The 15,128-nt window shown below is 44.5% G+C and overlaps 1 protein-coding gene across 2 annotated transcripts in view; it reads left to right on the top strand.

Annotated features, from left to right (window-relative positions):
• Positions 1–2,554: 2,554 nt before the first annotated feature.
• KCNG3 (potassium voltage-gated channel modifier subfamily G member 3) overlaps positions 2,555–15,128 on the top strand; it is a 34,434-nt gene continuing 21,860 nt past the window's right edge. Inside the window, exon 1 of one of the 2 annotated variants that reach the window (XM_028517356.2) lies at positions 2,555–3,736. In XM_028517356.2, the coding sequence (XP_028373157.1) occupies positions 3,114–3,736 (623 nt within the window). In that variant the 5' untranslated portion in view covers positions 2,555–3,113. Of the gene's footprint in view, positions 3,770–15,128 lie in introns of both variants that reach the window. The other variant, XM_028517355.2, reaches the window with a different exon arrangement.

Here is a 15,128-nt window from a genome sequence, read left to right as displayed (position 1 = left end):
CCTTTATAAAGTTTAAAAAAAAAGGAAAATGATCTGGGTATTGCTGTTGTGGCAGTCATTGATGAATCAAATAGGAATACGACTCTTGAAACAAATGAAATGATTTAAGCCTATCTCTAAGAAATGTTATGAAAATATACCTAGGAGGCACAAATTGTATTAACATCATATTAATTTGTTTTCTGAGCTCAAATTTAATTTAAAATGTGACATTTCTTTAAATGGTTCAATCAACACACTTTAAAGGGATTTTAGAGGGTGAACACAGGAAATAAATACAGTAATGTTGGAGCAAGTAATCAACAAAGCAGATCTGTGTTCTGTGGCTTCTGATGCTTCTAGAAAGTATTTTTAACAACTCTCTGAGGAATTGGCTCTTGCTGGTGTGAAGCCAGGCTCTTCTCTCGGCTCACATCTGCCAACTTTTCTCCATCCTCATGTCCTATAACAAATCCATTTCCAAGCTCTGCTGAGCCCTTGGTTTCAGTGTTTCCTTTCTCATCTACGAAGACTTGGGGGTGGGATTCTCATTCTGGCGTTGCAGAAATGGACTTCTCAGAATAACCCAAAAGGCAAAGTAATCTTCCTGAAATAAAGCTTTCGTCAAGCCATTTCTATTATTAAAATCATTTGGGATCCCTTTGCTTTTAGGTTAAAATCTAAATTCTGTAATAGAGATCCCCATTCTTTCAGCATTTGCTTTCCTTAGACTTTAATCCTTCACATCTGAGATTCTCCTCCTCGGAAATCTCTTCTTTCTTTCAGCCAGCTCAAGACCAGCACCTCCTTCACTCTACCTTGAAACTCGTTTCCTTAGGGTTGTTTTTCTGGTTTAGTAGCTACTTAGCAAATAAACTTCTGCTTTTAAGCTTTTAATCACATTAAGTGCTTCTAAGATAAACTATACAAATCTAGGGGTAAACAATTTACAGGTTTCATTCTTTAAGAAACCACCCACCAAAAAACTAGGGGAAAAAGGGGGAAAGAAAAAGGAAAGAAACCACCCAGTCAAAACGTCATCATAGATGCATATAACAGACTGACAGTTGTCAGAGGTGGGGGAGATTGGGGGGCTGGATGAAAAAGGTGAAGGGATTAAGAAAAAAATGCAGACACAGACAATAGTATGGTGATTGCCAGAGGGAAAGTGGGGTGGGGGTGGGCAAATGGGGGATAAATGGTGCCGGAAAGAGACTTTACTTTGGGTGGTGAGCACGCGATGCAGTGTGTAGATGATATTACTGAGTTGTACTCTTGAAACCTGTATGGTTTTATTAACCTATCTCGCCCACATAAACTCAATTAAAACAGCAAGAAATTTTTAAAAATCCAGTGATTTTTTTTCTTTTTTTTAACATTGTGATAGAGAGCACTCCAATTTTTAGCTGTCTTGATTTTTCGCTAGGAAACCATACTAGACCTAGGACAAACCGACTCTTTTTGGTGACCTCTAGTGGGCACGAGACAATCCTACAAAATCACGAAAAGTAGAGTAAAAACCTTTCTCAGTAACCAGTCGGGTTACTCTCAGGTCAGATGACCACACCCCACCCATCCCCACCCTTATTTTTTCTTCCAGTATTTGTTTTGGATTTAACATAGTTTTACGTTAAGACTCACCTGCTTCACCTCTGCGCGGGCTTGGCTGCCGGTGTCAGATATGTGAATTGCTAGTAGCATTTTAAAATGTAACTGCCAAGTGGAACCCACTGCCTGGGCATTAAGTACAGGAGAGCGCAGGGCAGTTTGCTCTGCGGAGTCTTAAGGGGCTCTTAAAGCTCCGAGGACCGGTGCTGCAGCCAGCTTGGGGGCGCGCGGTGGCAATCAGGACTTTAAGAAAAGGAGGATGCAGAGGAAGGCAACGAGCAATTCTTGCTAGTGGCAATGTGATGCTCCCCAGACTTTTACCCCACGCTGGAAGAGAAGTCAGGATAGGGTCCAGGCGCACTACCCGTAGGCTCCGTCTTAGGACCGGTGTCCCAGAAAGCAGGAGCTGGTGCCGCTCTCCTCCTCGGGAGGTTAGCCCTGAGGTTGGGTGCTGGGGTGTGTGGCTGCCTTCGGCGCACGCGGTACGTTATCTCCGCGCCGGGAAAGGAAGAGCAAAGTCGGCACCAAAAGCAGTTGCTGGGGTGCCTTCTCTGAAAAATCCTTTGGGCGGTCTCAGAAACCGAGCTGGGTTCTGAATAGTTTCTGGAAAAAGCTCTCCAAACGCCCTCTGTCCCCGCCCCTCAAATCCTGCACCCCAGTCCTCAATCCTCCCCACCACATTGTCGCCTCTTTTGGGGCTGTTAAAAGCTCCCTTTGGGGGCTGCCCAGGTCATCCCGATGGCCCGGGGCGGGACGCTAGAGCAGGCTCCCCCCGGCAATCCTGGGGTTCCCCGCTTCAAACCTCCCCGCCCCGCGGATCCCTCTTGGCCACGGCGGGAGCAGAGAGGGAGGACGGCATCACAAGGCGGGTAGCCCGAGGTCCAGGGCGGGGCGCCGGGGAATCCCAGCCAGAGCGAGCCCGAGAGGTGCGGGCGGGAAGAGGAGGGCGGCGCGCGTTGGGAGGTGAGCCGAGCTGAGCCGGGAGGCGAGGAGGCCCCGCCCCCGCCTCTCCGAGCTGGCTCCTTGCAGCCTCCCAAACCGCTCACTTTGCTTCTTGCCTCTGGACGGCGGTGGGGCGGTTGCCACAACCGCGGCCGGAGGGAAAGCTGGGGACCAGGAGCCATCCCGCACCAGCTTCCTCTCTTGGCGCCCGCGCCCCTCAGAGGGAACAGCGCCCGGCCTTGGAGGGGGCACCCCGCGGGCGCAAGGGGCGGCGGCGCTGACAGCCTCAGTCTCCGCCAGTGGGGTGCGGAGCTGGCGCCGGAGGGGACTCCCTGGACACCTGCAGGTACCGCCGCGCGGAGGGAGTGTCTCTAGGAGCGACGCTGGGCTGCCGAGGAGGCTAGAGCCTAGGGATCCCCGGGCCAGAGAAGGGCAGAATCGGAGCTCGGAGGCAGAGTGGGCCACACAGCCCGCGGGCCCCGACGGTGCGCTCCAGGATCGGCCAACATCAGGCAGATCCTGCTGGGCTAGGGGGCCGTGGCGCCTTCGGGCCTCGGGGCCGCAGGGCCTCGGGGCGGTCAACCATGACCTTCGGGCGCAGCGGGGCGGCCTCGGTGGTACTGAATGTGGGCGGCGCCCGGTACTCCCTGTCCCGGGAGCTGCTGAAGGACTTCCCGCTGCGCCGTGTGAGCCGGCTGCACGGCTGCCGCTCGGAGCGCGATGTGCTCGAGGTGTGCGACGACTACGACCGCGAGCGCAACGAGTACTTCTTCGACCGGCACTCGGAGGCCTTCGGCTTCATCCTGCTCTACGTGCGCGGCCACGGCAAGCTGCGCTTCGCGCCGCGAATGTGCGAGCTCTCCTTCTACAACGAGATGATCTACTGGGGCCTGGAGGGCGCACACCTCGAGTACTGCTGCCAGCGCCGCCTCGACGACCGCATGTCCGACACCTACACCTTCTACTCCGCAGACGAGCCGGGCCGCGACGAGGCGCGACCCGGCGGTGCGGAGGCAGCCCCCACCAGGCGTTGGTTGGAGCGCATGCGGCGCACCTTCGAGGAGCCCACGTCGTCGCTGGCCGCGCAGATCCTGGCCAGCGTGTCGGTGGTGTTTGTGATCGTGTCCATGGTGGTGTTGTGCGCTAGCACACTGCCAGACTGGCGCGCCGCAGCAGCCGACAACCGCAGCCTGGATGACCGGAGCAGGTACTCCGCCATCCCTGGGAGGGAACCCTCCGGGTAGGACGCACTGCTTCTTTGCCCGTCGCGTCCGTCCTGTCACGTCCTTTCGTCCAGTCCGTCGGTTCCGTCTCTGTCCTGTAAGCCTCTGGGCGGCCGAGTCAGTCTGGGTTTGGGGTCCAGCGAAGCCCCAGGCACGGCCAGCAAGGGACGGTTGGTGCTCACTCCCCACCCCTATTTCCCCGACACTAGTCGGCTCTGGTCCACACACAAAACACCCCTCTTGTGGGCCAATCGCTGGGCATGGGGAAGGGCAGATAATAGTTTACTTTGGAGCAGTTAGCAACCGGTTAATTAGATTTTTCTAAACTTTTATTGGTAGCATTCAACAATCTAAAATTGAGCTAAGAGCAGTTTGAATAATTTGCCAATTTTTGGTGGTTCTGAAAAGACAAAGTCTTTCTATTGTGAATGTGGTGTACTATACACTGCTTACACAGTCTGTATAATACGTACTGTAATGGAGTTGTTATATAGAGCATTAACTTAACGATAGACTCTAGATAATAGGTGTCTGTGCTCTGTTCTATCCTTTCCTACAAAGTATGGGGTTAGCAAAGCACCTGCCCACCGTTTAGTACCAAAGATTCACACTGTAGCATTCAGAAGGATCTTTAGTGTGGGGAGGGAAAAAAAACCATTACCTTGGTAGAAGAAAAAAATCTAAACTGCCCTGAATCTAGGGACAGTATTTGAGTAGTTCATTTTTTTTTCACTTTAGGATGAAAAGAAAAAATTTAAATCTTTCTTTAGATCATTTTTACCTCGGTAAAATTGGACTTTCAGCCTGTTTGGGCACAAATATAAAATCGCATATTTTGTTTTACCTTTGATACTGTGTTAAGATTCCCCTTTATTCATTTTTTTAATTTAGCTTGCTCCAGGTAATCTTTTCCTGACAAGCATGTGTATGTTTCTAATGGTGTTACCTCCCTTGATACTACAGTGGGTTTCTCCACTTGATATTCTTCCTTTGGAGAGTAAAGATTTTTGTATAAATACGAGAAGTAAATGCAATTGCTTAGTACCATGGAGTCCACTACTGACAGGACGTCTTGGCATGAGCTCCAAGATATGTGCTCTGGAAGAAAATTCATTAGGAAACTAATTTTGTTTAATGTATAAGGTTTTGAGTTTTCAAATTACCAATAAAAATTACTTATTTGGTACTGCAACAGTACAATGAAATTAATTTATATACCTAAATACATAAGTGCCTTTGATTCTCTTTGAGGACTATAGGAAAATGATTGGCCTTGAATGATTCACTAGTAATTGTAGAATTCCAAGGTTCGTGAAGGTTGAGGCTACATTAGCAAAGGAAGTGGAAGAATTGAGTTATTAGTACAAATATTTAGGGAGTTGCCTAAATCAGTATATAAGCAAAAACAGTCAAATAAGCTGAATAAAGCTGAGGGGCCCTGGGGGGTTGGGGAGGAGGGGAGGGCAGTCTGGAGATCATTAATGTAAAGCACTCGGAAAGAAATGGGAAACAAGAATAATAATTTTAGGGAGAGGGGGAGAGAAAGAAACCAAAAAGGGGAGAGACAGATGGAAAAGAGGAAGACTGCAAAAGAAGTGAAGGAAGAAGATAAGAGTAATGCTTAATTTGTGTATATGTGTTTTATGTGTGTATATAATTATTCAAGTCAGAACTGTTTCCTAGATACGCAGATATTTCAGGCAAAAGCGTCCTTTTCTTGGCTTAATGGCCCAGTTTTAAGCTTCACTCTGATGGCATATGAAAATCAATATCTGTTATCCCAGACAGATAAACTGAAGGGTGACTGACTGAAGGACTTTGGAGGCTGCACGTTATAGAGGAAGTCCCCCCACTGGCCTCCCCCACCCCCCAAGGCCCCTCAGCTGGCACTTCTGGTTTCATCCCTCAACCCCTGCTTGCTTATGGTTGCTGCAGTTAGCATTTCTGAAACATCATTTTGATCGTTGATCATACTTGGCACCTGCCAAGTAAAGTCAAAACTTCTCTCTTGGCCTTCAAAGCTCTTGATGCCAAAGTTTGCCTTTCTTAACTTAGCCCTTTGTAATTTGCAAGCATGTTTTGAGTATCTGCTGTGTTCAAGGCACTGTTGGTGTGCCAAATATTGTACCTTTTTTTTTTTCTGGTGAAGAAAAGGTGTCAACTTGGTGATGCAGAAATCAGATGCATAACTGATCAACAATGTGAGTTGAGCGTTCTGAGAAGGTCTTGAAGGTGTGTAGGAGGATGGAAACAAGCCGTCTTTGGAAGGTTACAGAGGTTGTACACTGGCAGAGGGTATCATTTATATAAACTATAGTGTTCACAACCTGTACAACCACGTGTGCCCCACCTGGAGAATTTTTCCAGGTAAAAGAAAAGGTATGGGCATAGGCTTGATATCTGGATATTATGTTGAGTGGGTATGAGTCCAGTGATGGTGTACGAGAGGTGGATGGAGAGAAAATGTTAGAAGGCCTGGAATGAAGGGCCTTTGCAAACTGTAATTTGCCATCGGTGGGTTTGGGGTGAGTGGGGTATAAAGTGGGGTGAGTGACATATAAAGTAATGTCATTCATGGGTTGTGCACTGTGGATTGGAGATGGGAGAGAAGGAAACAGGTGGGTTAGTTTAGAGATCTCTCCATAAGGAGGGAATGAGAGCTTGGATTGCTCTGAGGTGGTGAGAATGGAGAAGAAATAACAACTCTGGGAGATATGAGTAAGAATCAAAATTAATCCAGGGCACTGGAAGCATACAGGCTCAGGAACTGATAAGTAGACCTCCAGGGGCTAGGAGCACTTCCGCCACTTGGAGGCTCGTCTGTCCAGACTGGCCACACCATCCCACTGTGCATTCCCTTGCCTACTGAAGCAGATCGTACATCAGGCCCAACTCAGATTCTGTTTTTCTTTTGAAGCCTTTTCTGATTGCACTAGTAAATGTGAGTTTCCTCTTGAATTTCCTGAGGGATTGCTTACTTGTGCTACTTATTTGGCATCTGTAATATCCTTCCTAGCATGGTCATTATTTTTTCATATAAACATGTCCTAGCTTCTAAACTAGATGAGTTGAAAAGCTCGAGAAGGCAGTGAAATTCTGTTATACTATTTATTATGATAGCATCTTCTAGAAAAAAATTATTATTCTGGCACAATAAATATCTACAGTGTATTTTACATTTCAGAATATAATCTCCCAGGAATATATCTTCCCTTGCAGAGGTTGAAGAGCTGTGTGGGTAAGGCTGTGGTGTTCAGGTGGCAGGACTCTCAGCTGAGGAGGACAGGCTTCTGTGCTAGAGCAAGAAGAATGTCTACTGACTCAAGAAATAATTATTTATGAAGAACAAACTTACTGTGCAAAAGGAATAAGGATAAGAGTATCCGTATCCTTATCCTTTTCGTTGACCTGGAATTTTGGAATGATGCACAATCTGAAGTTTGGAAGAAATCTAGAGAGGTTTCTAAATCAATAATTTGAAAACTTTTGTGTATGGATATGATCTTTCAAATTGATTTGTTTTAGGTGGTTAATGATCATATAAATGATAGTTTCAAGTCCAAAAGTTACAAAAGCAAGCCCTTCTCCATTACCCAACCATTCAGTTCCTTTCCTTAGATGTAAGCAAAGTTATAGTATTTTCTGTCATTTCAAAGACACTTTATATATTTACAAAGCATACCATACATATTTTCAAAACCAAAAAAACAGTGTGATAATACTGTCCTGAAACTTGATTTATTAACTTATCAACATGTCATGGAGATTGTTCCACATGAGTCTGTAAAGAGCCTCTTGATTCTTTTACGCAGCTGCATAATATTCCCTTGTATAGAATAACTTCTGGACATTTATATTGTTTCTTGTCTGTAGGATATGTTTTAATGAATATGCTTATGCATATGCATTATTTTGCTTTTATTAAAGTATATCCATAAGCTAAATTCCTAAAAATTAAGTCATAGGGCAGGGTACTTTTAATTTTTATAGATAATTCCAAGTTACTCTCCAAAAAAGATTACATCAATTTACATCCCCACCAGCAATGTATGAGAAAGCATGTTTCTTCATAATCTACAAATGTTAATTGTGCTTTATATCTTTATCATGCTGAAAGGTTCGAAAAATGATATCTAGTAGCTTTAATTTTTTTATTTTGAATAAAAATTGTTCATCTTAACATATACTTTGGAGTTCTTTATCTTACTTTTTGGTGAGCTATTTTACTTTTTGCTCATTTTTGTCAATGACTTTGAACTTTTTTTTAAAGATTTTATTTATTTATTTTGAGACAGGGGAAAGGAGGGAGAAACAAGGAGAGAAACATTGCATGGTTGCTTCTCATACACCCCTTACTGGGGGCCTGGCCCACAACCCAGGCATGTGCCCTGATTGGAAATCAAACCAGCAACCCTTTGGTTCACAGGCCAGTGTTCAATCCACTGAGCCACACCAGCTAGGCCAGTTTGAAGATTTTTAAAAAAATATTTTATTTATTTATTTTTAGAGAGGGGAAGGAGGGAGAAAGAGAGGGAGAAAAAAGTCAGCCTGTGGTTGCCTCTCACATGCCCCCTACTGGGGACCTGGCCTGAAACCCAGGCATGTGCCCTGACTGGGAATGGAACCCGTGACCCTTTGGTTCACAGGTAGCACTGAATCCACTGAACCACACCAGCCAGGACCAGTTTGAAGATTTTTTTTAAATATTAAGAAATTAGCCCTTGGTTTATGATATGAATTACAAATATTTTGTTCTCCAATTTAGGACCCCAGTAAAAGAAATCCTACAACATAGTAGCTGTACCTTTAATATCTGTTTATTGTGGAAAAGTACATGATTAAAGAATAATTGTGAATTCTAACCATTTGTCATCCAGTGTCTGACTCCTGGTAGTCACCATGCCAGGCACTGTGGATGCAGAGGTACATAAGACAGGGTCTCATGGAGCTGGTGGATGAGTGGGGTAGCGAGAGGGCGGACAAGCAGCAAAGTCAGCAGGTAAATCAAAATTTCAGATATTAAAAGAAACATAGAGTCTGGAATGCAGCAGGGGCGCTTCTTTGTATAGGATATGAGGAGGTGATGTGAACTGAGACCTGAATGATGGGAAAGACCAGGCGTTGGAGAGGGAGGGAAGGGTGTTCTGGACAGAGGGAACAGCGAGTGCACAGGCGGTGGGACAATGGCCTCGCTGGTCTACAGAACAGAGAAGGGAGGCCCCCGTGGGCTAGCATTTAGTCCAAGGGCAGGAGAGCATCAGGCAGGGACTGCGTGCCCTGGGAAGGAGGTTGGATGTTATTCCAAGAGTGACAGCTAGGCCCTTGGAAGATTTTAAAGCAGAAGGAAGATATGATCTGCTGTGTTTTAAAAACCCCAGTGACTGCTGGGTAGAGAATGGACTGAGGGGGCAACAGCAGAGGCCACAAGACCTAGCACTGGAGAGAATGTGGAACTTGATCTAGGGGAGTAGCCATCAAGATGGTGAGAAGTGATTGGGCTTGGGCAAAATGTGGATTTTACTAATGATGACTCATCTGCCAGTGCTAGGACGGTGTGTGAGGTATCATTTATTGAGTGAAGCAATGTTAGGACCCACAGACATTGGGGATCCCTTTCGCTTAACTGCCTTGGCCCACGTCTGGTGAGCTGGGAATCCACTTCTTTTCTACACAGGGCCTGCTTCCCATTTGGGTGGGGTCTTGTGTGGAGAAGGTTCTGGAAGTGGGATCTCCTGAGGGTGAGTGGAAAAGGGATCATGTACCATTTTCCTTTTGGTCAACCAAAGCTATCTTAATGATGAGGACCATTCTTTTTTTATTTTTTAAAGGTTTTATTTATTTTTAGAGAGGGGAAGGGAGGGAGAAAGAGGGGGAGAGAAACATCATTGTGCTGTTGCCTCTCACTTGGCCTCCACTGGGCACCTGACCCTGCAACCCAGGCGTGGGCCCTGACTGGAAATCAACCCTGTGACTCTTTGGTTCGCAGCCCGTGTTCAATCCATTGAGCCACACTAGCCAGGACGGCCCATCCCTTCTGTTAAAGATCTCTGGTGAGGACATTCACAGCTTCCCTTAATGAACAATCCTAGGAACTAATCTTAGAATGATGATGTTCTTAACGCTACATCTGATTGACAAGACAAACTAAAGATTTTTCAGGCAGTGTGCCTTCTAGTAACATCTGAGTATCATTTCAGTACTGCCGAGGAGATTAATGGTCTTTGGGTATTTGAACATATAGATACAGTCTTTTAAAATTACTCAGCATTGCTGAGTGTTTCATAAAAAAATGCCCTCTGCTAGCCAGAACTTTGAGAAAGAGGGTGAGATGTGAAGTAGTTGTCCTTGTCACTTTTGGGCTCTTTGGCCCCTGAACTTTGGCCTCTTCAGTCAGTCTCAGCAAGTAGCGTTCTCATTTGAGTTTTTAAATCTCTGTAGCATGCAGTTCTTGCTGTAATTTTAATCTGTTTTTTTAGAAATTATTTCTAACAGTTACTTCATGTGGGACTTTTGATCTTTAATTTGTATTGCTTTGTGTTGTGGTGGGGAGATTTTGAGATGTAAAGATGTGAAAATTTCTTACAGTGTTATTTTAAGTCCAAGTTTAAAAAATGAAACCATCACAGTGAAACACCAGGTGATGGAAATTTAAAAACCAATTGTATTCTTTCTATTGCCTTCTAGGCCAGCATTATATAAATCCAGTTGGTTGTTAAGTACTTTAAAAAAGGCAGTGTTTGAATCTGAAGATGGAAGTCTCAGTGATTTTACTTTGTAGATAAGGTGGCTATTTTCAGAAGCCAGTAATTAATAGATCTCTGATAGTATTGAACATAACCCAGACTTCAGTTAAATTTTGTTCTTTCACAGTGGACCTGTTTCTTTTAATATGTGTGTAGGGTTTTTCTGTGTGCTGCCAGTTTAGAGTTCAGTGCAGACTTTCTTTTGTCAGTAGCTTTTCTTTAATCAAGGTGCTTTCTTTTTCCTTTTTAGTAAACAAGTCATCGTTACTGTTTTTCTCTTAATTTTTTTTAAATGAAAACTTTGCTCACTGGAAAAAGGTATGGCTCCAAGGGTTATGACGTGAAGAGTAAATAGGCCCCTTTCTCCCTCAGTCCCATTACCCAGTTTCTGAGTGTTTCTTCCAGAAATACTCTGTAAAAACATGCAGGCACTTTCACACATTACATGCATATATAATTATATGTACACATCATAAAGATTTTAAAGAGTTTATAACTTGGTCTTTCTATACTCTTGTTTAGCATTTTGATTTTTAGCTTAACATCTTGGAACTCTTTCCATATCAGTTTGCGTAAATCTTCCTGCTTCTTTAAAAATCTGTCTGGTGTTCCATCGTCTGGATGGCTCCCAGTCCATTCAACAACCGTCCAGTCAATAATAGTGTTGGCTCTGACAGTTATATTTAATAAAACTTAACATACGCTAGTCGCTTGTTCAGTTTTTATGTGTATTTTGTCATCTAAGTCTCATAACAATCCTATCAAGTAGGACTGTTATTATTCCCGTTTTATAACTGAGCTTAGGTGGGTTAAGTAAGTAGTACGTTCAAACTCACGTAGTGAGTAAGTGGCGACCTGGTATTGACACCCACACCCCTGCTCCGCTCTGCTGTGGAATGTTAGTTTGACTCTAGCTTTTCAAAATGCAAACAGTGGCGCAGGACACAATTTTTTTCATAGATCTTTCCAAATTGATGCGCATGTCTGCACGTATGTTCAAGAAATGCCAAAGGGGAAAAAAAACAGCCGGGCTGACAGGATGAAAGGAGTCCAGCACCACTCATCATTAATAACAGCCATTATAGTAATGCAATTAATAATGGATATGAGTATTACTCATATTACCAATATTTTAATAGCAAACATTTGGTAACACCTCCTTTTAAAAATATAACAGCTTTTTTGAGGATATAACTCACATCCCATGGAACTGACCTTTTAAAGTGCATATTCAGTGGCTTTCTGTATGTTGTCAGAGTTATACAACCATCACCGTCCATACCTTTTTTAAGCATTATGGTTTGGTGGTGTGTTTGAAGGAGTATGGAATGTTTATAAAGCTGGAGCCCTTGAATGGCTAGGAAAGGGACTGGGGCATTTGGCCAGGCAGATAAATCAGGCCAACATTTGTTCTTGAATTAATTCACTTGTGACCTGATTGTAGTGTTGGAATGGTTATGTATATTTAATGATTTTCTTAGCTTGAGAATAGCAAGGACTCCTCAACTCTTGCCTTTACTGGCAAAGGGAAGTATGTAATTGAGGCAAAAAAGATATCAAAGGAAAAGGCTATGGTGGAAAGAACCCAGAAATCAAAGTTAGAAGACCACCCTGGCTAGTTCATTCACTTGCCCTATCTGGGCCTGTTCAGTGGGGTTATCGCATAGATGGTAAATGAGAGAATGAAGACAAGAAGCTTAAACTTCCCTAGGTCTTTATCTTTCCCTGCTTAGACCCCTTCTCATGGTCTATCTTTTCTTTTTAAAGATTTTTTTTTTCCAGAGAGAAGGGAGGGGAGGGAGAAAGAGAGGGAGAGTAACGATTGACTGCTCCTCTCAAGTCTCCCACTGGGGAACCTGGCCTGCAACCAGGCATGTGCTCCCATTGGGAATTGAACCAGCAACCTTTCACTTTGCAGGCTGGTGCTCACACCAGCCAGGGACTGTCTTTTTGAGGTTGCATGTCAGTATGTCTTAGGTTCCTTATAGTGTGGAAGTTCTTTGAGAACAGAAATTCTGTGCTTCACAACATACAATTCAATACCTTGCCCATGGGTAGGCACTCGTGTATATTTTTTATTGAATTATATGTGTGAAAGACCCATGCAAATTCAGCAGCATTTTCTTTTTTGATAGGAGATAGCTTATACATTGCCTTCAACCTATGAGCAGGTTATATTTTAAGAAAGCAATTGCAAATTGTTTTTGTGGCTCCCCAGTCGCTTACTCATTAATTTTGAAACATTTATTGAGCAACTACTAAGTACCCCAGACTATTTTAGGTGCTGGGGACATGGCAGTGAACAAAACAGAGCCCCTACCCTTAAGAACCATGTATTCTAAACAGATGGAGATAAGTTCCATGAAGAAATAAAGCAGAATATGGGGTTTACAGAGTAAGTAAAAACATGGTCAGGAAAGGCCTCTTTGAGAAGGCGATGGGTGTCTGAATAAGGACCCGGAGGGATACAGTAAGTGGGACCCCCTGAGGTGGCTGTGCCATTGATCTGTTGGAGGAAGAGCAAGGAAACAGAGTAGTAGGGAATTGGGAGCAAAGGTGGGGAAAATAGATCTTGCATAGTCTTAGGGATGAACCAAGTAAAAGCAATTAGTTTGGGTAGTTTTTTTTTAAAGAGAAAATGGTCAAGACTTTGACTTTGTATATGAATGTGCGTTTTAAGCAGAAGATATACGTTTTAAAGATTTTATTTATTTATTTTTAGAGAGGGAAAGGGAGGGGGAGAAACATTGACAGTTTCCATTCGAAAGCTCTCTGACAGGGAACCTGGCCCTCAACCCAGGCATGTGCCCTCACAGGGAATCAAACCAGAGACCTTTTGGTTTGCAGGCCAGTGCTCAGGTCACTGAGCCATAGCAGCCAGGGCTAACTTGACTTAATTTAAAAAGATCACTCAGGCCCAGCATGGAGGCAAGGGTGGAACCAATAAGGACATTAGGACCGCGATTCGTCCTGACACTCCAAGGGGTACCTTGAGTCCTGGGTCCAGGCAGCTTGTGTACGTGCCGTGTTGGCTCAGGTTGTGGTGGCATCTTTTGTTTGTTGTTTTTTTTTTGGATAAAGAACTTCATAGTTGACCAAGTTTGCCCCTGACATCATTGGTTTTTTTTTTACCCTGACACCATTCTATGACAGGGGTCTGGCAAATGCTTTTCTTTTTTTTTTGCTGTTTTTTTTTAAGATTCTTTATTTTTATTTATTTTTAGAGAGAGGGGAAAGGAGGAGGAAGAGTGGGAGAGAAGTATCAATGTGTGGTTGCTTCTTGTGTGGCCCCCACGGAAGACTTGGCCTGCAACCCAGGCATGTGCCCTGACTGGGAATCAAACCTATGACCCTTTGGTCCACAGCTCATGCCCAACCACTGAGCTACACCAGCCAGGGCCTATGACAGGGGTCTGGACTGGCCCCCCACTCCTGTTGCAGGACTGGTGGTGGTCTGGAGAGGGGTGGGGACACTGTGGCTGTAGACAGTGCACACCCACTGCCTGTTTCTGTACAGCCCCTGAGCCAAGAACGTAAAAACCATTTTTAAATGGCGACAAAGAAACCCAAAAGAATACTGTTTTATGACTTGTGAGAATTACCTGACATTCAAATTTCAGTGTCCATAAATAGAGCTTTATTGGAGCATTGCCACGCTAATTCATTTACATATTGTCTATGGCAACTTTCCCGCTACTTCGGCAAAGTTGATAGTTGCAATGGAGACAGAATGGCCTGCAAAGCTTAAACATTTTCTGTCTGGCCTTTTACAAGGCCTGAGCCTTCCAGGCTGTGCTCCCTCCGACACTTTGCTTTCCAAGCCTGAGTCTCCTCATTTGTAAAATAAGGATAGCTGATTGTACCTATGTTTTGAGAATTGAGGACCCAGGATTTGATTGCTGATTCAGGTCTTCTAACCAGCCTGATGCCGAACTCTGCCCTTGGCTCTCAGCAAAGCTACCCTGACTCAGATTGTTCTATTTTCCCAAGAACTTGCCCTAATCAAAGTGTACTGTTCAGTCATAGGAGTTCTGGTGAGTAGGAGCTTTTATTAGTGTTATGGTTGGGGTGGGAAATCAAGTACTTACAAGTTAGGGTTTTCTTATACAGATTACAGATTTAGATTTACCAGTTTACTCTGAATTGGTAAGTGTGGGAGGTGGGTAGGAAGGGATAGATGATCAAAAGTGGGATTCACAAGATAGGCCCTATTAAATCGAGGGCTGTGTTTTTGTAACATTAAAAGTTTATGATTTTATAGGAAATAAAATGGGAAATACATTTCAAAAAAGGGAGTGAGTCGTATTAGTTAATATATGGAATAACTCAGGTGCCTTAAGGCATAACCACGACAGCCCTCGCCCTCCTCTAGGAGTTTCCTGTACGCAGGGAGGAAGAGCCAGAGTCACTGATGGTGGGCAGGTGCGATGGTACGGCTGTACAAGGGAGCCCAGGGCTGGGAGCAGAGCCAGGGCAGCCTTGAGTGTCATGGAAGGGCTTCCGGTGTGGCCTCATGTAAGTAAGCCTACACCAGATCCCCGAATGCCAGGTACAAGAACACAGTGGAAGTGTCACTGGCACCAAACTGGGTTGGGAGGTGTATTCTCCACCACCACGTACAGTTAGATTTTTT

The sequence above is a fragment of the Phyllostomus discolor genome, chromosome 6 (assembly GCF_004126475.2).
Source record: "Phyllostomus discolor isolate MPI-MPIP mPhyDis1 chromosome 6, mPhyDis1.pri.v3, whole genome shotgun sequence".
In the NCBI taxonomy this organism is placed as follows: Eukaryota; Metazoa; Chordata; class Mammalia; order Chiroptera; family Phyllostomidae; genus Phyllostomus; species Phyllostomus discolor.
Note: the sequence above shows the minus strand (reverse complement) of the source record. Positions and strands in the feature narration are given on the sequence as shown.